Genomic DNA, 25,152 nt, shown 5'->3' with positions numbered 1-25,152 from the left:
CCACTCCAGTGTTCTTGCCTGGAGAATCCCAGGGACAGGGAGCCTGGTGGGCTGCTGTCTATGGGGTTGCACAGAGTTGGACACGACTGAAGCGACTTAGCAGCAGCTGCAGCAGCAAGGGATATATTGGGCTTCCCAGGTGGCTCAGTGGTAAAGAATCTGCCTGTCAGTGCAGGAGGCTTGGGTTTGATCCTTGGGTTGGAAAGATCCTCTGGAGAAGGAAATGGCAACCCATTCCAGCAGTCTTGCTGGGAGAATTCAATGGACAGAGGAGCCTGATTGGCTGTAGTCCATGGGGTCCCAAAAGAGTTGGACACGATTTAGCAACTAAACAACAACAAGGGATGTATAACATGGCTCTTTTGGCACGTTTTGGGGAAATAAGGGGGAGATGTCATTTCCTGTTAAGCAGAAAATGTTCTCTTTTTCAGGTTTCCGTCTTGTTAACACAAAGTGCATGGTATTAGTCGATATGTGGAAAAAAATTCAGCACTCAAATATTGTAACCTTGCGTGAAGTGTTTACCACTAAAGCTTTCTCAGAGCCTTGTGAGTGACTTGTAATTGTCTCTCTGCTGGTGGGCTTCATTGTTGGAAGCCAGGTTACAGTAATGAGCGTTTGTGTTTTATTTCAAGCTCTTGTGTTTGCATATGATTTCCATGCTGGAGGAGAGACCATGATGAGCAGACACTTCAATGACCCCAACGCGGATGCCTATTTCACAAAGAGAAAGTGGGGTAAGGAGACGATGCAAGAAAGCTGGGTTTGACAAAGCCTTTGCTCTGTGAAAGAGTACTTTTGTGTTTTAAAGTACTTGTAAGTTTAGCCCTATAATCATTCAGTTTAAAGACCATATTGCATTTTAAAAAGAAATACTTTAAAGAAATGGAGTCAGTGTGTAACAAGTTAGGAGATAATGTGTTACCTGTAGATGGAGATGAAGATGGGTTACGAAAGACTGATGTAAATATCTGAAATGTAAGTAGCTGAGAATATGATAAAAGTTTTTTTCCTCTTGTTTTTTCTTTAAAAAATGTAATGCTTTCTGAGTAAAATGGTTTGGAAAATGCGTTAAATTGAAAAATAATTCCTGTAACTTCACCACCCAAAGCATCATCATTATGAGTCTCTTGGCATTTCTTTCTTGTCTTGGTTTTTTGTTTTGGTTTGTTTTGTCTCTCTTACATAGTCCAGTGTGACTCTCTGTTATTTATGTAATTATTTCCCTGAACAAATATTTTGCTTTAAGGTAGGATTCTGTGTTACTAAAGGGACTTCAAAATAAATTTTCAGGTAACTTTTACTTAAATGGGGACTATTTTCATTGTTTAGTATTTAAAGAATTGTTTTATTGTTCATATATTGCAAAGAACTAAAACATTGTAATTACATTCTAACAAATGCTTATTGAAGGGTAAATCATTTCAGAGTTAAAGTAAATTCATTTTGCAATGTCTATTAATTAGTTTGTTTTGGGGGAAGGAAAATGTATGTATCATTTTCTTGTTTGGGGGCAGGAAAGTGTTACCCTTTATGCTGAGGTTTTTGTTAAAGATTTTCCTGAATGTATCCTGAGAGAAAGCAAGGAGAGAGAAGACTGGAGTCTGCCTGGCATTATAGATAAAATATATTATTTCTGTTTGCTTGTAACTTTGCTTTCTGACAGTTGAAAGAAGCAAGCTGTGGTTACATGGCTGTTTTGCATTAAAAATCTGGTCTCAGAGTGTGGTCATTTTTTTCCTTTTGCCATGTCATCTGTAGCACACACATAATTTTGTTGAAAGGGATGTGGTATAACTTTTCCTATAGAGAAATATAGCTGTAGTTGTTCGTTTATTTTAGTAACAACAGCTGTGAAATGACTGTTGGCTTTAATTTATAGCTGGGTTTCTCAGCCTCAGCACTGTTGACATTTGGGGCTGGATTAATTATTTTTGTAGGGACATTCTCTGCCTTGCTGGGTGTTTAGCAGCATCCCTACCGTGTACCCGCTAGATACCAGTAGCAACCCCCTCCTCCCTTTGTGACACCAAAAATATCTTCAGACACTGCCAAATGTCTCTGAGGTGGCAAAATTGACCCCTGTTGAGAACCACTGATTTATAGCACTCCTTTTTAGTTTTTTCTTTTTTTTAATCTTAATTCTGCTTTTGGTGTTTGATTATTTGGTATGTTTACATTTTCTTAGAAATCAGTTCATTTTCTAGTATTTGAAAGTATTGTTTGATGGTATTAACTCCTTTAAATGTACCATATATACTTTAATTTATAGCAATTTATACTCTCTGTTTTCCCAGTATGAATATTGAAAATGAAGGAAAAAAGAGCCAATGTTTGTATAAATTTGTAGAGACATAGATGGAAGTATAATGCTTTCTTATACTATGTAATTTGTTAATTTAAAACAAAATAAAAGATAGCATGTTAAAAGAGATTAGTAATACTAATAAGAGAGTGGGAATAATAATAGCATACCTTATAGGGATTGTGGTAAAAGGTTTAAAATGACATAATGTGGGTAAAGTAACTAGATTGAATCTGGCATAAAGTATGCAGTATATTTGCTACAAATATTTTTTCCCCTATTCAGTTCAGTTCAGTTGCTCAGTCGTATCTGACTCTTTGCGATTCCATGAACCACAGCACACCAGGCCTCCCTGTCCATCACCAACTCCCAGAGTCTACCCAAACCCATGTCCATTGAGTCGGTGATGCCATCCAACCATCTCATCCTCTGTTGTCCCCTTCTCCTCCTGCCCTCAATCTTTCCCAGCATCAGGGTCTTTTCCGCTGAGTCAGCTCTTCGCATCAGGTAGCCAAAGTATTGGAGTTTCAGCTTCAACATCAGTCCTTCCAGTGAACGCCCAGGACTGATCTCGTTTAGGATGGACTGGTTGGATCTCCTTGCAGTCCAAGGGACTCTCAAGAGTCTCTGCAACACCACAGTTCAAAAGCATCATTTCTTTGGTGCTCAGCCTTCTTTATAGTCCAACTCTTACATCCATACATGATTACTGGAAAAACCATAGCTGTGACTAGATGGACCTTTGTTGACAAAGTAATGTTTCTGCTTTTTAATATGCTATCTAGGTTGGTCATAACTTTTCCTTCCAAGGAGTAAACGTCTTTTAATTTCATGGCTGCAATCACCATCTGCAGTGATTTTGGAACCCAAAAAACCACACTTAGTAAATAGCTTTATTTAACTGCTTCCTGGTTGTCTTTGACATTGTCTTGACATATATTACTAGAGCTACTTTTTGAGTCATTTGACATGGTTTTCCAGATGGTATTATCTTCAATTCTGTCTAAATCTGAGGGCTAGCAGTTTTTGAATTTTGTATTGTGTTCTTCCCTGGAAATTTTGTCTCAAGACATAAGAGCTGTTTATTAGCATCACAGTTAACCATTTAACTTTGTTGTTTTTGTAACTGATTCAGAAAAAGTTTGTTTACAAGCATTTGAATACTTGGATTTATAAGGTCATGTTCCCTGAAATAACTACAGAATCTAGATTACATTTATGAGGCCCCTTTTCTCTTGATTAACAGTGACCCAGAAAATTGTATCAAGAAGCCCTTACAAGGTTGATAGAATCAAAAGGATTACTTTTCATGGTAGACTGGATTATTTTTATGTTTCAGCATTACTACCCATAAGTGGCATAAGTGACGTTCAGTATTTTACATTTATGTTTTCTGTTAATTGGATGTGGTTGTAATAGTAGAGGCTGGGCAGCGTAAGGACAATAAGAAAACACTCCACAGAGATGTTGGTGGCGACTTTTGTTTCCCTCAAGCCATGGAAAGAATAGTTCCCACACACCTGAGCAGTAATAGAGACAAGGTTTAACCACAGTTTAAGAAAAATAATCCCTTCGGTTCCTGTTTTTAATTAGAACTTGGTTCACAATTAAGAAGAAGTTCTTACTTTAATAATTTTTGTCTGCTGTGCAATAATTATAGTGGTCACAGAAAAGAGAAGCTCAGTGAGAGCGCTGCTACTGCTGGCAGTAGAGTACTGAGGTGTAATATCATACATAAGAAAATCTGGGTTTGTTTCTTGAATTCTTTTTGATCTGCATGTTTTAGTCTTTTAGTTAATTACATGAAGGTGCCATTTTTTGTGTGTTTATAGGTCAACATGATGGCCCATTGCCCAGACAGCATGCTGGATTGTTGCCAGAATCTCTTATTTGGGCATATATTGTCCAGCTGAGTTCTGCACTGCGTACCATTCATACAGCAGGTTTGGCATGTCGCGTTATGGACCCAACAAAGATTCTGATAACTGGCAAAACAAGGTACTGGCGTTTTGAACTCTGGCTTCTTTATCAATCATCTAACCTGTAACAGCTTAGTAAACATAGCATGACGATTTGTTGTAATTCTGCATTTTCATATATTCCATCCAGAAGAACTACTGTGACTTTTGAGTTCATTTGTAAGTTTTTTTTTTTTTTTTTTTTTACATGCTGAGTTTGTAATAAAATGCCTTGTTATTAACCAAGATCTTGTAGGGGTTTGGGAGGTATGTATGGTTAGCTGCTGCTAAGTCACTTCAGTGGTGTCCAACTCTGTGCGAGCGCATAGAAGGCAGCCCACCAGGCTCCCCCATCCCTGGGATTCTCCAGGCAAGAACACTGGAGTGGGTTGCCATTTCCTTCTCCAGTGCATGAAAGTGAAAAGTGAAAATGAAGTCGCTCAGTCGTGTCCAACTCTTAGTGACCCCATGGACTGCAGCCTACCAGGCTCCTCCATCCAGGGGATTTTCTAGGCAAGAGTACTGGAGTGGAGTGCCATTGCCTTCTCTGTGTATGGTTAGGGTTGGTGGGTATATCAGGCAGTGTCAGTACAAGTTTCATATGTAGAACTGTCAGTCTCAGATTTTGACATGAGTCCCCATAATCTCGAGAGGCTTATTCAGCACAGCCTGTTGGGCTACACCCCCAGAGTTCCCATTCATGAAGTCTGGAGCGAGGCCTGGGAGTTTGCATTTCTAACTAGCAGGCGATTGATGCTGTTGCTGCTGATTGGGTTTCATGCTTTGAGAATCAGTGATTTTACAGAGACCTTAACTTTATCAGTGTTTGATTTGAGTTGTTGAAATTTTGAGACTTGTCTTGGGCAGCATAGCATCAGGAGCTCAAGGTCTTAGTACCAGGTTACCTGGTTTCATGTCCTGGCTCTGCTGGTTACTTAACTAACAGCAAGTTACTTGTGTGTTCAGCAGTCTATGAGACAGGTGCTATTGTTATCTCCATTTTCCATATTTGTAAGGTACCTGCCTCATAAGATTATTGAGAGGACCAAATTAATTAATACATGTAAAATACTTTGAACGTGCCTAGCATATCTTCATCACCTGTTAAGAAGCTAACTGGTTCTCTTTTCACGCGTAACTAGTAAAGAAGCAGCTAGGTTTTGGGAAAAGAAGCAGTGACCTGGTACTCAAAAAGTGCAAGTTGCAGTCCTGGCTTTATCCATTCCTGGCTTTCACAACCAAAGGCCTGTCACTTGAAGTCTGTGACGTTATCTCTAATGTGGTGACTGGCAGGGGTTACATGGGGGTAGGGCAGGTTGAGGGACTGGCCAGGATGCTGAGATCCTTCCCAGTATCATAAGAAATGTTCAGTTTCCACTAGTATGTAAGTTTTCAAAAGTCTCATTTTAATTATTCTCTCTAAATTTTCTGATCTTTAAAGGTTGCGAGTAAATTGTGTTGGAGTTTTTGATGTTTTAACATTTGATAACAGTCAGAATAATAATCCATTGGCATTAATGGCTCAATACCAGGTGAGTAAGAATTAACATATTTAATAACTTATGGCTTGAATTTTTTTAAGATAAATTTTTTTATTTTAAAAGCATTTCAGTTTTAAATGTAGATTTCAGTTTATTCTGGGGGTGGTCTCTATGCAGACTTGGAACGTGCATTTCTTAATCACTATGGTGTGTTCAGTGTAGCGCCCTTAGAAGTTGTAATATACAGAATTAGTGACAGTGTCAGAGACTAGTTGTTCAAATGACAATACATTTATATGACTAGGAAATTTCTCCTCAGCATAGATTAGAGCCCTAACTAGCTGAATGAAATACAGTATATGACATTTTACTTAGTTTTCACTTTTAGTATGTTAAAATCACACCTGTTGTATTTACTTTTACAGTTGTCCCACTGTCACTCCAAAACTTTTATTTTCAAAGGAAAGGTGTTGTATAGCTATTTTCTAAAGGATTCATTTTCTTTTCCTTAATAAAAACCTATCACTCACTTCTTGTACATTAGAATTCAGTTATAGTCTGACTTTATCGTAATATTGTGGACTGAGGTTGCATTGTGTTCTTAGCTATTTCATTCATACTTCTTGATTAATGAAAGGCATAGGTAAGAATCCACCTCTGCAAGGAGCTTGCAGTGTGACTGCTTTTGCCTTTTTACTCTGTGCAAGTGATATAGCTATTTAAAGTCAGTATTTCATGTCATTCTGTTTGTATTCATATTTTTTGGAGGATGTGCAGTTGTCATTTTAAGACAGTATTTGTTTGTTTGTTTTCATGTAAGGAGTTTTTGGTGTTTCTGAACATTTATTAACTTAGGGAGATTTGATGTAAGGCAAAATCCCTTATTTACATGGAGAAACAAGGAAAATACCTTACCTTCCCATTGCCCTTCTCATTTCATTTTCTTTTCTTTAATAAATCTTTGAAAGATTTTAGTTTGCTTTATTAAAATTGAGACAAATTTAGAACAAAAAGGAAAGTCCAGGATGAGAATTAAAGTGTAAGTAGTGTGTGATATTCTGGTTAGTTCATGCTTAAACCTCTTCCTTTGCTGCTGGACAGTGGACAGCATGGTACCCAGACTTAGAGTGACTCCTCTTGTCATGTTCAGTTGTTTGCAGGCTCTTCATAGCTTCCTTCCCCTCTGCTCTGGCCCCCCTACCCCAGCAGCTGCCAAGCTGTTCTGGTTGGTAGTGCCATCTAGTGGGCTCTATGTGGAAGAATCTGGCTACCCTCCAGTCCCCCAATCCTCACCCAGCCCCCACCGCTAGCAGCTTTCTTCTGCAGAGGGCAATTTGCTCCCTCTTTCTTATCCTGGTTGGTTTTTCTTAGCTACTTTCCTGCTTATCATCTGTTTTACACTTAGTGCCTAACTAATTGGCTCTGAAAATTTTCCTTCGTATTCTTTGAGCTTCTGAAAGTGACTGATTATTGACTGTTAAAATACTAGTGATCTTTATATATTCAAGAAAATAATACTAAACTTTGGGAGAGAAATTAGACATTATTTAGAATCAGTGCCATCAGCCTCTATTGCAAGTATTAGGAAACCCTCTGTCCACAGAACTGGTGTTGTGTTGTTTATGTGCAGCCTCATGGTACCTCTTCATTCCTCTCTATTCTGAGTAGTTCCTTTTTCTTTTTAATTTCTAGTGAAAGATAAGACTAGTTTGATTTTGTTTTTCTGTAAGTATCACAGCAGGGGTGTTTTCCATTTATTTTCGAATGTCCTTTATTTATGTTTTGGATTATATCGTTAGTTACCTTGAAAAACCACACTTCATAAGAAAAAACAATTCCAGAGTTTCAAAACAAACAACTGTAAAGTAAGCATTTGGGCCAACTGATTGGTAGGTTAGGAGCTGCCCCATTCATAAACTTGGGCTACTTTCAACCAATTGTCAGCGTCCCTTTATTTTTCAAAGGCAAAGATTGTATCAGGTTTCCTTTTTTTTTTTTTTGGAGTGGGTGTATATATGGATTTTCCATAGAGCTTATATAAGTAAGGTAAAGGAGAGAATTAATGGTAGTTTCTAGTGGGGGGGGTTATGATTTTACAGAGAAGAGGGTACATGAGAAAGGAGTGTATTGTTTCTTGTAGTCTATTTTTCATAGTCTGTTTCAGACACGTGAATAGAGACTGACTTTCAGTAAAATGGACATAAGTAGAGCCATAGATAGAATCAGAGAAAAATCAAGAAGTCAAGAATCAGGAAGAAACTGAAAATGAGTTGGGGGGAAAGCCTCCAGAATTCAACAAATGGGGGGAAAAGCCAGATGGAGGTAAGAAGCAAAAATAACAAATGGAACACTATTTAGCTGAGAATAAGGAAAGGAGAGTTACTGAGCGCTTAATGACATTACAGTGTCTCTGTCCAGCAGGACTTCATTAACCTCTTTTATTTGAAAAAATCAGTTCTGATTTAGTCTGGATTATGTGATGTGTATACTTCATTTCTAGGTGGGTATTCCCACCTTGAGTCAGCTTCAGAAAGGTGGCAGATGTACTCAGAATCAGATGGACTGACTTCCTAAACCCATATGGTCCTTCAGCTATTTTGTGCTTTTGTTTTCCTGTTTTCCTGTCTTGTAATAGGGGATCCTCTAGGGGGGAGATTTAGTTATAGCATTGATTCAGGGTGGAGCTAAACTTAAGATTTTGCTGTTTGAGGGTGGGGATGTTATGTGTTGCTACATGCTGCTGAAATACTTAATAAACAATAACAAGCTTAAGTTTGCTTTGCTGATGACACTGAATTGAAGCACTTGTGGACTTTTACAGTTTTCTTTTCCATGTACTGATTTCTCTCAATTAGCATGTTTATGATTTCCTTTATCTAACTTGGAATGTTTTGTTGATCTGGAGAGAGACTGAGAGGAGTCCTGCCTGAGTTCAGTCATGGCTGTGGGTCCAGAGAGCAAGGACAATGCCACAGCATTCATGCCCCTTCCTGTGGCACCTGCCTTCCCAGCCTGATCTCCGAACTCGGCCACTGACGGAGTTTTACACAGTTTCTCTGACATGAATCCTTGGCATCTCTTCCTGATTGATTCAGAGTTGTCTTACAATTAATTTTTCCACTGATTATATTATAGGATCTTAGGTTCAGAGTATCAGATTCACCAATGCTAGATTTGAACTTTTTAATGTTATTTTAGTCATTGAGTTTGATTTCTTTTTATTTTTTACTCTTTGGGAAGGATGTTGTTAAGGATAGCTATGTAGTCCTAAAGTTTCCTAGCAATTGCCATGAAATACTCAACCTGATTTGCAAATAACATCATTTATAAACTTTTACAAAACCAGTGGCTCTCAACCCTGGCTGCATATCTGAATCTCTTACAAAGTTTTGAAAAATACCAATATGTAGATCTTATAGACTAACAACACCAAAATAGGATGGAAGGATAGCCACCGGGTGATTTTCTTTTTTTTTTTTAGCTTCTCAGGTGAATTTTATTGTAAAGCTAAGTTTGAAAGCTCTATGGAATATTTATTTATTCCATAAATAAACATGTATCCAGTAATTCAGATGAGATCTCAGATTGTGAAGATTTATGTGAATTTTCTGTAGAAATTACTTAAAATGATTTCCTTGAACTCTAAACTGTTCCATTGTCTTGGAGGTACATGATTACTGATAGTTAACCTGCCAAGCAGGGCCACTTAGGTGACCATTCTGTTTCTAGGAGTTGTTATTATTCAGTCAGCTGTCTTTTAAACATTCTTTTGGAAGAAAGGCCTCAAAGGGAAAAATCTTTAAAACAAAGAAACAAAACAGGTAGGAAGTGAGGTGGTTACAGAGCTCAGAGATCGACTATAGTGTAAAAACCTGTCTGCTTGGAAACAAGGGCAGATGGACTGTCATGGAGGTTTGCAGCATTGTTGATGTCTAGAGAATGTGCTCTGAAATCAGGTATTGCGGACATTGTGTTTGGAATAAGGGAATTACTTCCTTTTCAAATACACTCTCACTTTTGTGCATCATGGAGAATGAAGAAAGTGCCTGTCATCAATGTAATGATCACTGTGAAGCAGCTGTTTGGTAACCAGCCTCAAATGTCCTGCCATAGTAAGAATATGAGCTTTATTTAAGTATAAACATTTAGGGGAAAAAAAAGGACAGTAAAGCAGCAGTTCTGTAGGTGGCATATGAATTGTTTTGAATGTTTCTTAAAGTAGCCCCTAGAACTACTTTCATTAGAATTACCTAGGTACTTTAAAAATGTTGGGCCTGTTCCCAGACCTACTGAGAATCTGGGGTGGAGCTGCTCAGAAAGAGTCTTTTTAATGAAGCTCCCAGGTAATTCTGATGAACACCAATATCTAGGAACCATGTACCTAGTTCTTCAGCTTCTTTGTAAAGATGCTTTTTCCATGCAGGCAATAGTGTCAGTGTATTAAATTTGTATCTATGAAAGAAAAATTAAAAGTTATATTTATTCTTTCATGTCAGCAAGCAGATCTGATATCATTAGGAAAAGTTGTGTTGGCTTTGGCTTGCAACTCTTTGGCAGGAATTCAGCGAGAGAATTTACAGAAAGCCATGGAACTGGTGACAATCAACTACTCCTCTGACCTGAAGAATCTGATTTTGTAAGTTTTAATATAATGATCTTATGAGATAAGACAGATTTTTCATGAGAGTCTTTTAACAGTGATTCTATTGATTTTTAGTTTCCACTATTTAAAATCAGGCAAAACATAATTAAACAATTTTTAATTTATTTTTATTGCTAAGTATGTATTTCTTGAAATAAGTTCATAAACCAGTGTGTTTAAATTAGTTATTGATGTTTTAAACATTTGGCCAAAGGGTAGACCCCCTAGAGCTGCATTGGTATCTGCGAGCTACATATGACCTTTTACATTTAAATGAATTACAGTTAAATAAAATTGAAATGATTCAGTTCCTCAGTAGCACCATGTACATCTTAAGAGCTTAGAAGCTGCATGTACCTTCTGGCTCATATAGTGGACAGTGTGGACATGGAACATTTGCATCATCTCAGAAAGTCCATTAGACAGTGCTACTCTCCAGAGTGGTCAGTACCTTTGTAAGAACTGTCAGAAATAACCCCATCTGCAGCCCAGTTGTGTGGTGTGTGGCCCACACCCCTGTTTCAGAGAGTATGTGTGTCAGGGTCCCTGTGCTTCTCCCCCAGTGTCTTTATACTCCAGGAAATCCTTGATTGTAAGTCTAAAATGACTGGGGCTTAAGAGAAGCCCAGTCCACTGTGGACTGCTGTCACGATGGTCTATAAGATGCGTCTGACATCGGGGATTCTGGAGGGGGGACAACCAGAACTCTTATTTTAAATGATTCAGGAGAATAGATGCTAGAAAGTCTCCTTTGAAATTTTTTTTCTATGATGTTCTAGAAGCAATTAGAGCTTATTGATCCTTTTCAGTCTCTTTTAGCTTCCAGCTGTTCCTTCTGATCTTTCTGTGTAACCCTGGATGATCCAGTTTCTTTTTGGACTAGCCCTGTGGTATGGAACTGAGGGACGGAGGATGGGGCTGCCCACCTGTGCTTTGTTACACTGGCCTAAGTGTCCTGCTTGTGACAGAGCACTGGAGCCAGTGGTTACCTGGTTCCTTTGATGATCAACTAAGATGATTTCTCTTAAATAAAAATATTTGTTTCATATACTATCACAGCAGTGATTTCTAGCCATAGCTTGCAACACCTAGGGTGTTTTAAGTAATCTCAAGTTATAATTTTCCCTTTTTATAAAAGTGAGAGTAAAGGATATAAGTGTAATAAATTGGCCATAAGTTAATAATTACTGAAACTGGGTAATGGGTACATGAAGATTCATCATACTCTTCTCTCTCCTTCTATAAATGTTTGAAATTTTCCTTAATAAAAAATGAATAAACAAGAAAGTCATACTTTCATACTAATCAGTAATCAAAATTTACAGAGCAGTAAACTATGTATCATGTACTTTTGAGCTGATTGATGTGAATTATGAATTAATTCACCTAATTCTCCCAATAACCCTTTAAATTAGGTACCATAACTAGCTCCATTTTAAAGATGTCAAAACTGAGGCTGGGAGATATAAAATAACTTGCCAAAGTGACATAGCTTACAATAACTTTAAGTGTGAGTAGTTAGATATAAATATGTCAGTAATTACAGATGAATGGCTAAGACGTAGATTGTCCACATGAATTTATAACTGTTCATTTATTCAACAAAAGAATGCCTAACTCTGTGTCATATGCTGAAGCTACTTTATATAAGATGAGTAGAATCCCCCATCTTCTGGAGCTTCCCCCATTATACTGGGGAGGAGTTAATAAACTCATCAACAAGTAACATGTTTGCAGGACAGAGATAAGTCCTATGGAGAAAATAGGTATAATTATAAGCAGAGCACAGAAGAGTTAGAAGCTGCTTTGTTAGGAATGGTTAGGACACGGTTGACCTGTCAGAATACTAAAACTAAATGATCAATAATCATTGTGTTCTGACAGGTAGCCGTTTGAGACGTGTAGTATTTTTCTGCCTTAGTTATGATGATAGAAGAAACTGTTCTTTTTCCTGATGTGTGTTAGTGCATGGAGATTTCTCAGAAATAAAAATACCATGACAGCTGGTAAATGAAGTCACAGAGCAGGAGACAGCTTCCTAAAACACTGAAGCTTGTTTCCCTTACCAAAATAAAAGTCTGAGTTTTAGTTTAAAAACTATTTTTGAAGACCAATGGAAAAATTTCCCCACCTACAACCACCCCTCCCAAAACCTTTGGATCTTTTCATCTCCCACTATTGTAAAGAAGGGTTTGAGAATGGAAATATGGTAAGTGTAACTCTATACCCAGCTTTCCTTTCTCATTTTCATAGTAGTAAAAGATTGAGAGAAAGAGACGTTTTTACAGTTTTTTCCATTGGCTCTTAAAGTTTTCCAGAGAAAAGAAATACAATCATTAAGCTTTAAAAATGAACTCGACTTGCATGAAAAAAAAATTTGAAATTGCGCACACTAACATGCTGGTGGCAGCAGTCCCTGTGTGCTTGTGGGTTGTGTTGTTCTGTAAACTGCGTGTTTGGCATTCAAGTGATCCTTCTCTATTTTGGTTAGATATTTGTTGACTGACCAAAACAGGATGCGAAGTGTAAATGACATCATGCCCATGATTGGTGCTCGATTTTATACTCAATTGGATGCTGCTCAAATGAGAAATGATGTCATAGAGGAAGACCTTGCAAAGGTAAAGTGTGTAGTTAAAGGAGTGTGTACGCACCTGCATCTGTGTGTATCAGTAGATGTAAAACAGAGTAATTACTGTGCTGGATATAGTACGCAGCTGGCTAAGACTGCAGATATTTTTGTCCAAACTTAGTGTTCAGTATTTTGATTTCTCAGGTCCTCTGGGCATTTGTCTTATTTTTTTTCGTTCATGGTTTTGCTATAGTCTTGAGATACAATCTTGATTTTTTTTTTTTTTTTTAATATGCAGTCTTAGTAGTAGACAGCTACAGTGGGGGAAGAATACATCACAGGCTTGTGATTACTACATCCACCCTACTGTATATAAGACAGATAACCAACAGGGTCCTACTGTATAGCACAGGAAACTCGTCTGTGATAACCTATATGAGGAAAATCTGAAAAAAGAAGGAATACATGTATATGTGTAACTGAATCACTTTGCTATACACTGAAAGTAACACAAAAACTATAATCCAATAAAAGGGACAATTGCATAATCTTCTTGAGTATTACAGTATGTAAAAAGAACATGTTATATTCAAAAGTGTAACCAAAAGGTGGGGATATTAGGGTTTATGGTTTAAAGCAAATATTGGTACAGGATACCAGTTTTATAAACTTAATTGCTTTTATATTCAGTTAGCTGGAACATTAATATTCTCTCTCTTTTTAAAATGTTTTATAGGAGGTTCAAAATGGAAGACTGTTTAGGCTTCTAGCAAAATTGGGAACAATCAATGAGAGGCCGGAGTAAGGATTTACAGTATTTTACATCATGTTTTCAATCAAGGGCACTGTTTTGCATAACCAGAATGAGTATACCTTATTGTTACTGATTTTATTTGGGAAAAGAGAAGAATTCTCATGTGAAGTGACCTTTTAAGCCTGTTGTTAGCCATTAGGGTGGTGTTTTTAACCACAGCCCTGGTTGTGGTTGTCCTTAGGGATTACACATGCACACAGAGAGAGAGAGAGAGAGAGAGAGAGAGAGAGAGAGAGAGAGAGAGACACACACACACACACACACACACACACACACACACACACACACACACACACACACACACACACACACACACACACACACACACACACACACTACACTGTGTTAAAAACCTCTGTTGTGGTTTGCCTATAAGGGAACATTTTCTGCCTGTCAGTACTGCCTCTCTGCTTTTTGAAGCCTGTTCCTTTTACCATGGTCAGATTGGATCTTTTTGATATTTCTGATTGTTTCATGCCTCTTATCTTCTATTAAAGTGCATTGTTACAGCTGTCACATGAGTGACACTGGAAAGGAGGCATCACCATCTTACATTTGTTTAGTTCTGCCTTGTTTGTGAGTTAAAGTTATTTATATGTTCAACAAAGAAGCAAGGTTGATGTTTATGCTTCATACCTGTCCCAAAGACAAGGTGAAACAGTAGCTGTGGTGACTGTGGTAGAAGTTACCCTTCAGGATTGTTAACTGCTGTTCATAGAGATAGGTGGTAGATAAATACCATTGCTTGAGGGAGTTTTTTTGATGACAAAATTTAAATTCACATACCTTTCTTCAAAGTTAAAAGATTCAGTTAGCATTTTCCCTAGCGATTTTTCTAAATAAAATGTGGTCATATGTTGAACCATTTTAAAAGTTTTTAATTGCTTCTTCTGGCATTTATCTCTTTATTTAAAAATATGTGCTTAAGTGCTGTTTCTTGATTTTTCTTCAGTGTTTCAGTTTTTCTTCAGTGTATATAGCTCAGCTAATGACTGTCCTATGGCAGGTGAGGCTGTATTTCTCGTACACCCTTCCTTTAACTAAAGACACATACACACACTGTACCACTTAACCCCTGAATTTTGAGATGAGTATTCAGTGTTGACATTATTAGAGCAAGGTAAATACTGTTTGTAGCTTCACCACACAGTAAATCATGACTACATTTCCTTTGTTTTGTATTTTGTTTTTTGTTTTCCTGGTGTGAATACTTGTCTTATGTAGAAAAATAAGCAAGTGAAAAATATTTACCACCAGTTCATTCTAAACTCCCCGCCGGATATAAAACATTCTTCCATATGGCCTCAAATGAGTAATAACCTCTCAGTTCCCTTTTTCCTCCGCATTAGAAAAATTACCCCAGGGCCTCTGCCCTCTGCCCCGCTCGTGGCTGGTTGCCTTCCAGCCTGCTCACGCCCTCAGCTGAGACCCCGGGCTTCCCTGCACTCTTGCCCTGGGAGCTCTCCCTCTTGTTGTCCCCTCTCTGTGTTGCACACCCTGTTTCTTGCTTTTTGCATTGGTTTACTCTTCTGCTTTAATAAATCACATCCTTCTGTAGCTTCCTGAGAAAGGGGAGTTTTCCCCAGTGTTTGGAAGTCTAAAAATATCTTTATTCTGCTTTCATACTTTATTGATAATACGATTGGGTATATGCCCTCAGAAAATTCTTTTTATTAATGGAATCTTTTGAGTATAGTGCGTATGGACCAGTTTCTTTAAAAGTAGAAAAGGTTTGCAGTGAAAAACCTTTCATACGTGACACCCCCAGTCTCTCCACTCCTCCTACCAGCCTTTATTAGTCTCTTGTACATGTTCCCTGAGTTAACAACTGTATATTCTTATCACCCCTCTACTTTAAAATATGTACAAACGGTAAGTTACGTACAGGGGTCTGTATATTGCACGACAGTGTGTTTTCTCATGACAGTGTGTTTTGGAAATCTTTGTACAGATAACATTTAGTGTACGCCCAGCAGTCTTCTCAGTAGTTAACAAACATGACCTAACTGAATCCTAGTAACAGCCCGTAGTGCAGATACTTCAGTATTCCCTGTTAATAGAGAAATTGAAGCATAGGTTAAAAGCCTCTGGGGTCACGCATAAAGTCAGGACTCGAGTCCAGACAACATGTGGTTCCAGAGTCTGTGCTGTCTTAACCACAGAGCCGTGGTCAGTGGCCGTGTAATAGTCCATCCTGTGGGTGCTCTGTAATTTGTCCCTCCAGTTCCTTATCAATGGCCTTTTGAGTTGTTCTCAGCCTTTTTGCTAGTGTAAGCAGTTCTGCAGGGACTGCCTTAAGCATACTTAATTTTGTGTGTGTACAAGTATAGGTCCAACTCTGATTATGAAGTCAGTACCTGCTGGAATTTGTGACTGGAATTTGGCAGCTGTTAGAAGGATTTGCCAGTGTACAGTGCGTGAGAGTCTTTCACTAGCAATACTTTTTGCGAACTTCTGGGTTTTTGACAACCTGATAGATGAAAAATGGAATCTCAGTACAGGTTTTTTGGTATTTACTCACAATGAGCACGTTGCCTGTCTTTCTGATTCAATTCTGTTTCCTTTTCTGTCTGTCTAATCCTTTGCGCATCTTTATTTCCAGCTGCACTTTGTCTTTTTGCTGTGTAGGAGCCAGAGGGATCTGACCTTTGTGATCCTTTCTTTTAAGTTTGTCATCTTTCTTTTGACTCTGCTCAGTTTTTTCCAATACAGACATTTTTATAGTAGTCGAATTGATCAAATTTACTTTTTGCTTCTGGATTTTGAGTCACGGTCAGAAAGTTAGCATTTCTACTCTTAAGATCTTATGAAGGGATCATCAAGAATTTTCTAGAATACTGAAGGTTTCATTTTTTTTCATATTAAAATTTTTTATATATTTGGAATTTATATAGGATGTAAGGTGTGAATTCACCACCACCCCCACCACCCACAGAAGTCCAAAAGCTATTTATTGCATAGTCTAGCTTTTCCCACTGGTTTATTAAGGCAGCAGCTCTTTCACACTATGTTAATGAGTGACATTTAAAATCTACTAGTGTTAGCTCTTTCTTATCTCTTTTATTAAATTTATTAGTAAGCTTAAGGAGCAGTTGTGTTTTTTAGATGTGGAGTTACCTTCACCAGGATAATGGCATGTCACTGTATTTGCTGATGTCTGCTTTAGTATCCTTCAGAGTTTACGATGTTCTTCATTTAGTTACAGTACACTAAGTTTATTCTTAGGTGTTTTTTCTTGTTGCTGTTATCAATGGGAATTTCCTCCATTCTGTCTTCTTAGATTCTTTGTTATCCAGTATATATGAAAACGATTGATTTCTATCAATTTTGTAGCATGGGACTTCTAGTGTTTGGGTAGTTTTTCAGTAGATTCTTCTGGGTTTCTCAGTCGTGTCTTCATATAATGATAGTCATATTTCCTCCCTTCTCATTTCTGTACTTTTGATGTCTCTTGAGTGACTGTGTTAGTACCTCTAATGCATAGTTCAGTAATAGTAATGATAGTTTCTTTCAGAATTTGAAGCACTGCTCCATTTATTGTCTTTTAACTTATAGACAGACTCAAAGCCATTTTCTTTCCGAGTTTTTCTTCATCCCTGTGCTTTTAGGACAACCCCCCGCTCTTTTTTTAAATCATTGATGTGCAGAAATTCACAATGATGTGCTGTGGTGGTGAGTTTTTGATTCATTCTGATGAATCAACAGATGGGCCTTTTAACCTTGGGAATTTATATCTTTTAGTTCTTGGAAGTTGTCTTACTGTTTCTTTGCAGACCTCTTTCTGGCATTCACGCTGCTTAGATGTTAGACCTTTGCAATTGATTTTCTAATATTCTCTTCTGTTTTCCATATTGTGTCTTAGTGTTGTGCTTCGTAGCCAAAAATCTCAACTTATTTTGTCTGAAGTTAAAGCGTTTTTTCCTAATGCTTTAAATTTGTACTTTCTAGGCAGTAATCTCAACTTACTTGGTCTAAAATTAAAGAGTTTTTCCCCTAATCCTTTAAATTTTTTGAATTTCTGCGATATTTTAAATTTCCAACAACTTTCTGCTTTCTGAATATTTCTGTCTTACAGCATTTAATTCATTTTTCTCTGAGGCTGTCAATTATAGATTTTTACTCAGTGGGTTTTTAAATTTTTTATTTAACTTTTATTTTGTCCCCTGAAGTATCTCACAGGAAATCCCACTACTGACTTCACCTTCAAGCACCCCACAAAGCATTAGAGCTCAGTTTTTTTTGTTTGTTTGTTTTTTTGGTTTTTTTCGGATCTGCTAAGTCATGCTGCTTACCTGTCTGCTTTTCACCTTTTTAATTTTTGTGACTATTTTTTGTCTCCTATTGTTTCTGATCCCTTTGTCCTTGTCTGTCTATACACTTTTTTAGACACTGTCAGTTGGCTGGGATTTTGAAAAGGAACAGAGATAAATGGGTGTGTTTAATCAGCTTTTAATTGAAAAACCCTGGAGTAATCTTAATAAAGCAGACACATGACTGTGGGGGCTTCCCTCTTTGTTCTCAGAATGCAGACCTCATTTTTACATGTGATCTAAGGCTGCATGGCCTGACCTCTCCCTTTTCATCCTTGCTTCAGATCTGCCTTTTTTTCCTTTTAATTTCCTCCTTGCCTCTTGTGCTGTCTGCCTGTCTTTTCTTGTACCCCTCCTTGTCCTCACTCAGGTCCTGCACTCTGATCCTCTTTTCTCCCCCAGCGCCATCCAGCCTCACTTGTCTTTTCTTGTTTAGGTGCTCCTTTCTCTATCCCTTGCACATACTGAGGCCTCTGACCAGGAGGCATGCTTCCTTGGGGAGAGCACCCATTCCCTCTCTGGAAAGCCTTCCTTGGCTTCCCAGGTGAATTCTTGTTTCTGGTCTATACTGTGTCCCTGTTTTTAAATAGCATTCTCTCCATATCCAATTGCAGCTTTCTGTAACCTGTATGTTTCATAGGTCACTGAAAACTAACAGTGACCATCTGGACAGTTTTCCAGCTCTTTGCCACTCACTTTCACATCATCACATGTTGGTAGGAAACCAGTGTCTACCCCATTTGGTTCAGCCCTAGACATTTCCCTGTTTTATGCCCCCAGAAAAGCAGAAGACATGTCTGACATCTCTCTCTACCCTATATAAAGAGGTCATTTGCTTTCTTCCCCATTTTATCTAAGGGTAGGGGCCTAAGTGAGGAAGGGATTGTGAAGTAGGAGTATGTAAGGGGGTGATTGCTTTGAGAAGTAGAAAATGGTAGTCATGTACTTCCATGTTCAGTGAGATTACTTTTTAAAATCTATGGGCACTCTGGACATAAAATTTGATTTAAAACAGCTACACACAATCCCTACTTTCTGGTTGATTGTAGACAACAGTAAAACTGGTTTTGAGTCTGAAGTATAAACATATAGCTTTGTGGTATAAGCATGAGTTATTGAGGTTAATATTCCCTTCCCTCAGGTTTCAGAAGGATCCTACCTGGTCGGAGACGGGAGACCGGTACCTGTTGAAGCTCTTTAGGGATCATCTTTTTCATCAGGTGACAGAAGCGGGTGCTCCTTGGATTGACCTCAGTCATATCATTTCTTGTCTTAACAAGGTAATCTGGGTCTGAAGTTTGAAGATTATGATGCTATGATCTCCAGTTTATAGAGCTGCATCTTGTACAAATACTGAGAGACGTAAGGAATTACATCTCTGTACTCTGCTGTAGTATACAGGGCATGTTATTCATAATTATTAGCTGCTCCCACTTAAGTAGCAGTTTCTAGAATGGGAGTATTTTTTAAAACCTGCATGAATAATTTCAGAATTTTTCATGGTGGTCCTTTTTGTTATGATCAAATGTCACAAAATGACTGCCTCTTCTCCCCCAACCCACCCCCACTGTCTTTTATTTACCAGCTGTAGTTTGTTTCAACATATGAGGCCATGAGTGGGAAAGACAAAAATACTTTTGTGTTTAAATATCTTTAAAAGTTGAATTCCTTTCTTTGCAGCCATGAGTCACATTGAGTGCTCTCAGCTCAGGGTGTCATTCAAGTGTTAAAACTGAGAGCCCAGTGCAGGACATGCCAGCAGAGCCCGCTGTGATAAATGGGGGGTAGGTGGTTAGATGAACCATGTTGGTAGAGGCATGTCATAAGTTTATTTAAGAGGCGAGCTTTGTGTTTTAGAGAGGGCTAGGAGGGATGGGATTTACAGAGGAAGGGAGGAATGCATTTTCCTTGTGAACTATTTGTAATCATGGAGAGAAATGGGTCTCCAGAGGTAAACCCTCGCCTTTGTTTAGGTTTGTATGTGAAACAGGGGTTGGCCACCTGTGGCCTGTGGACCAAATCCTTTGCCTGTTTTTAGACAACCTACAAGCTAAGAATTTTTTCTCACATTTTAAAAAGATTGTAAAAACTACAACGAACAATATGAAACAGAGGCTTGTATATGGCCCTGAAATTGAAAGCATTTACTGTCCAGCCCTTTTCTGCTGACCCTGGTCTAAGCTGTCCCTAAGTTGCAACGATTAGAGCAGAAACTAGCCACTGTGGCCCATGATTTAGATCTGTTGGCTACAGTATGCTCATCCCCAGATAAAATGGGTTTTATTTTTAAGCATACTTTGCCATGTTTGAATTTCCTTAAAACTCTTTAGAGTATTGTCAGTAACCTACATTAAGACAGAACAAGACTGTATGTATAATTTAGCTAATCTGGTACGATTTATATATTCATTTGTCCTTTTTCTTTCGGAGAAAACATTTTTTCTTAAGCACCAAGTGGAGAATAAGGCCACCAGATTTTAGAAAACAAGAGTCTATAGTATCAAAGCACCAGCGGGTAAAAATACGTAAAATTGGAATAAATACTGACAGGGAGAGTCTGTGGAATAAGCCACGAACAGACATTGTAGATGAAGGTTACTTATTGAGTCTTAGGATAACTGAAGCTTTGGAGAAAATTCTGTTTCATTTCATAAAATAACTGGGAGTAAATAAATAACTCAGGGTAAATAAAAGAGGAGTAAATAAGTTTATCCTAAATCTGAAAATGTGACAATTTTTTGTTTAGAAAAAGTGTAATAAATTAAAAGGGATGGATGGTCATTTTGGTGATACAAAAATTAAATTTTACATAGATTATTTTGGTGGAAATGACAGAAATTAGATGGTAAAATGATTTGAAAGGCTATTGTCTTCAGAATTAGTGTTAAACATTTTGATGAATTAATGAAAATGAAAGGAAAAATGTACATTGAAAACTAACAAAAGTAAAGTGAAAATCCTAACAGAAGTTATTTGGTGAACTCAGGATTCTTACTAATGCTTTATAAAGGCCTCATTAAAATATTATTGCCAGATCCTGATAGATAGGGATTTGATAATGATCACATACTGGCATTCACACAAGTGGAAATAACACAAGTAAACGTATGAAAACATTTGGTAACATTAGTTAAAAAGGTAAAAAAAAAAAAAAAAAAAAAATTAAAAAAGGTAAATTAAAATAGCAAGGCACTCATTTGATGTGGTGTTACTGGTACATTGGTACAGATCATAAATTTGTGCTGTTTGATGTCCTTTGGAAATCATTTTGGCTGTATGTATTAAGCTATAAAATTCCTCAGACTTCTTGATTCCATCTCTCCTAGGGAAGTAATTCTACAGAAGAAAAAAATTAAGTAGCCAAATATGTTCATTGCACTGTAATTCATGATGCCAAAAGACTGGAAGATATTGGGGGAATAATTGAAGTCTGCATTTTATGGAGTATCAGCTGGATGGAAAGTATTGCACCCAAGTGTTAAGCGTGACAGACAGACAGGCAGCAACACAGGGCAACATTTTTAAAAAACACACCTGAGTTGAAAAGTGTGTGCACACTGACTAGTGATGTTAAAACATTTATGATTATCTAGAGGGGGATGTGACACAATTTAAAAAATTTTTCATATATTACTGTTGCACGTGTTGTCCTAAAATAGGCTTGCACTTCACATGTTGTGTGTCTGTCTGTTTCAGTTAGATGCTGGTGTGCCAGAAAAAATAAGCCTCATTTCCAGAGACGAGAAGAGTGTACTTGTGGTGACTTACAGTGACTTAAAGCGATGCTTTGAAAATACTTTTCAAGAACTGATTGCAGCTGCGAATGGTCAGTTGTAGTATTTGCTTAAAAAAAAAAAAAATAGGCGGGATATGGCCAAGGAGCTTAACCAATAGCAAATTGCACTACAGCTGAACTGTTGTCAGCGTCTCATCTCACGTTGGGGAAGCACGCAGAAGATGAGCAGAGCTGCTTGCACTTGGGTCAGGTGCGCTGTTACTTGAAAGAAAGAATGTCTCCCTCAGCCCCGAGCTGTGGCTGCCGGCGGGGCCACACCTGTGAAGAATTTATTTTAGATCAAGGAGCACCATTAGGTGAATGATGTTCCAGCTTTTGTTTTTTTTCCCCACTTGTATATGCACTAATTTTAATTTTTTAAAGACTTTTTTCTGATCTTTGAACTTTTGCCATGTTGTATACTTATTAAGGGAAACTATTTGCAAGGACACTTTTGGGAAACCATGCTGGGCAACATTTTTGTTCACTGAGGGGTGCAGAATTTGCTCTTTTGGGGAGGGGTTGCCCTGAATAACATAACGGACCAGGTCAGTGATTTCATGGAAGTACAGTATAGTGCATAGTTCTTGTAAGAGTATTGTATGCAAGCTCTGTATGCCATCCACTGTTTGTTCAGATTGAGAGTTTTTTGGTGTGTTTTGTTTTGTTTTTAAGAACACAGAAAAATATCAGTGAATTATTGGGCATGAATTCCCCTCTCAGCTGATTTAAATCCTTTCTGAATGAGGATAGACAGACACTGAAGGAGCATATAGAACTCTTCGCTCCAGATTAAACCAGAGCCTTTAAAAAAAAAAAAGTGTTCCCCTGCTAATCAGATACATTTATGCCATTTTTTTTAAATAGAAAAAGAACATTAAGAAATTGTGTTAAAGGCCTGAAGGTCAGGAGTCTGTTGCTTTAGGTTCTTTCCAGTTTGCTTTTTTTTGTATAAAGTTCTGTTCTTTGAACCACAGCTTTACTATGGTACTTTACACTGGACACAGATGCAGAGACACTGTTCAGAAGACAAACTGCACACAGCAGTGGTCTGGCGTCGAGAGCTTTCTGAAGTCTTACAGCCTGGATCTGGAAGGATCACAGTCTGCTGTGCCTTTGCAGTCACTGCTTAGCCCAAAGTCATAGTGCTTTTGATAATAATAACTTTGTGGGGTATTCCTGAGTCAGTCAATCTCAAAAGTTTGGAATTATCCTCCTCTTAACTTTCTTAACATTTGGACGTGCAGTTGTCGCCAAACTTGGGTATTCATGGAATTTCTAGTCAATGAAATACCTGTACTTAGATACTGAAGACTGCCAAATACATAGGAATTTTCTTTCATAAAAACCAGTAATGAAGACTCTTATCTCCTTTCCCAGCACTGAATGTTTTACTAGCACTGGGTGCTCACCACACAACGATGAAGAAATGTGGAAACTCAGAAGGTCGGGAGGGACTTCAGGCACTTGCAACTGATGTGACAGTCTTCAATTTTAATAACTATTCCTATTTGTAGTTTTCAGAGAAGTTTTTAATATTTCTCTGTCCACTTTTTATAAGCTTTAAAATGATTTTCTCTGCCTTGAGATTTGCATCAAGAAAAAGCACCTCTTCACCCAAAAGCTTTGAAGACTAGAGACATGCTTTACATGTTTTAACAAGTGTGTTTGAGTCCACGTTTGGTAGCATCAGTTGTTGAGTTAAAAAGGAAATCAATTATTGCATTTGATCAGGATGGATTTTAAAAAGAACATAATGTTCACTATTCAAAGGATAATTAACATTTGCCACCATAATGTTCTTTTTTTATGTAAAAGGAACAAGAACTTGGAAACATTAACATGCAAAGGTCTTTTATCATTATTAGCTCATGTATTTGAGGAAGAGCAGCTGTCTTTTTATATGTTTTTTGACAAATCATATTGTAATTCTTTTGTACAAAAAAGAACTACTTGTATTCTAGAAGAAATATGAAATGCTTAATTTATAAGCGGGCTGGAGATTTTTTCCAATATTGTTTTCTTTGAAAATGAAAGGGGATCATCTATTTTAGTTTCGGGGTCTGGGAACTTTTTGAAAATTTAATTTGTGGACCAATGTTATGTGAAAGCTAAGGAAGGGCAGGGGTAAAATAGGGCTTGATTTTCTCATTCTGTACAGACCAGCAAACTTCCCTCTGCAAGGCAGGCTCAAATCACACACCCAAGAGTGTTGGCGTCATAAAACGCTAGTTTGCTTCAGCCCCTAGTAACCTCAGGACTTGGTTTGAATATAAAAGGTAGACAACTGATATGTTTTCACGAGTAAAATATTGTCAGCCAGAAACAGCTGGTGTCAGGTAAACTTTTTTTTTTTTTTAAGCTTTGTTTTATATTTATTTTTCATTTAGTTTTTATTGGGAATGGTTTTCAATAGCACTCTTATTAGTTCTGCTTAGGTGTTTTTTGGGGGAGCCCTCTTTTCCATAGTGTAATTCCACTTAAGAGGTTGTCTAAAAGTTAGTCTTTTTAATTCATAGGAAGATTTTAATATCTGAGAGTACTCAAATTAAGGATGTAAACTTCCCACACCTTCCTGTTATGACAGATATAAAAGCACAGAAAGGACAACCCTTGAAATCATGTAACATTGGTCATTTCAGCTTTTTGTACCTATTTTAAATTCTGTCAGTGCGTTTACTTCATTGTAAATATTTTTGAGGGCACCTTTGTGTTTTTGCCTTCAACCTTGGTTCTGTGATTTGGATGTCAGCAACTTCCCTGAAAAGCACCAATGTGTTAAGTTCTAATGTCATGACCCCGGTCTGGGTTATTTCATCTTTAATCCTGTTTTCAGTCTCTATGTGTACAGCAGTATTTTTAATAAAGAATTACAGAGAGAAGATTGTCCTTTTTTTTTTCCCTTTTTGGTACCAGTGCATTTAACAAGATGATGTTTGTCTTACGATCAGGACTTAAAAGGCTGAATATTTCATATGTGTTTTGGAGGAATTTTTGGTCTTTGGATAAAATGTTGGCAGATTTATTTACCAAGTATCTGTTAAATGCTTAACTTGGACCTGTTCTAGACACTAAAAATGCAGATATGAGTATTTGTTATTTACAGAATGTATAGTTACACCCAAATGTTTCTAAATAGTACATGGCACATGCTTCTGTGAAAGGGAGAGGACCTGCTTCTGTGAAAGGAATGACACCTAGCTCATTATTGATTCAGACTCAGTCTACTGTGTAGATGCAGGTGCCCTTCCCCCCACATCCTCCAGAAACATCATATAAGGGTAGAGAATGAAAA

The 25,152-nt window shown here is 37.6% G+C and overlaps 1 protein-coding gene across 10 annotated transcripts in view; it reads left to right on the top strand.

The window, feature by feature from the left end:
- Positions 1-24,739, top strand: part of PAN3 (poly(A) specific ribonuclease subunit PAN3) — a 123,233-nt gene extending 98,494 nt beyond the window's left edge. For 6 of the 10 annotated variants that reach the window (XM_027557510.1, XM_027557509.1, XM_027557515.1 and 3 more), the window contains 10 exons: positions 432-548; positions 636-737; positions 4,138-4,303; positions 5,705-5,795; positions 10,241-10,380; positions 12,878-13,007; positions 13,695-13,759; positions 19,224-19,362; positions 21,779-21,908; positions 23,238-24,739. In XM_027557510.1, the coding sequence (XP_027413311.1) occupies positions 432-548; positions 636-737; positions 4,138-4,303; positions 5,705-5,795; positions 10,241-10,380; positions 12,878-13,007; positions 13,695-13,759; positions 19,224-19,362; positions 21,779-21,908; positions 23,238-23,374 (1,217 nt within the window). In that variant the 3' untranslated portion in view covers positions 23,375-24,739. Of the gene's footprint in view, positions 1-431; positions 549-635; positions 738-4,137; positions 4,304-5,704; positions 5,796-10,240; positions 10,381-11,195; positions 11,277-12,877; positions 13,008-13,694; positions 13,760-19,223; positions 19,363-21,778 lie in introns of those variants that run through there. The other 4 variants (XM_027557511.1, XM_027557513.1, XR_003513797.1 and 1 more) reach the window with 3 other exon arrangements.
- Positions 24,740-25,152: the final 413 nt, after the last annotated feature.

This window comes from Bos indicus x Bos taurus, chromosome 12 (genome assembly GCF_003369695.1).
Source record: "Bos indicus x Bos taurus breed Angus x Brahman F1 hybrid chromosome 12, Bos_hybrid_MaternalHap_v2.0, whole genome shotgun sequence".
Lineage (NCBI taxonomy): Eukaryota > Metazoa > Chordata > Mammalia > Artiodactyla > Bovidae > Bos > Bos indicus x Bos taurus.
This window is presented reverse-complemented; position numbering and strand designations above follow the sequence as displayed.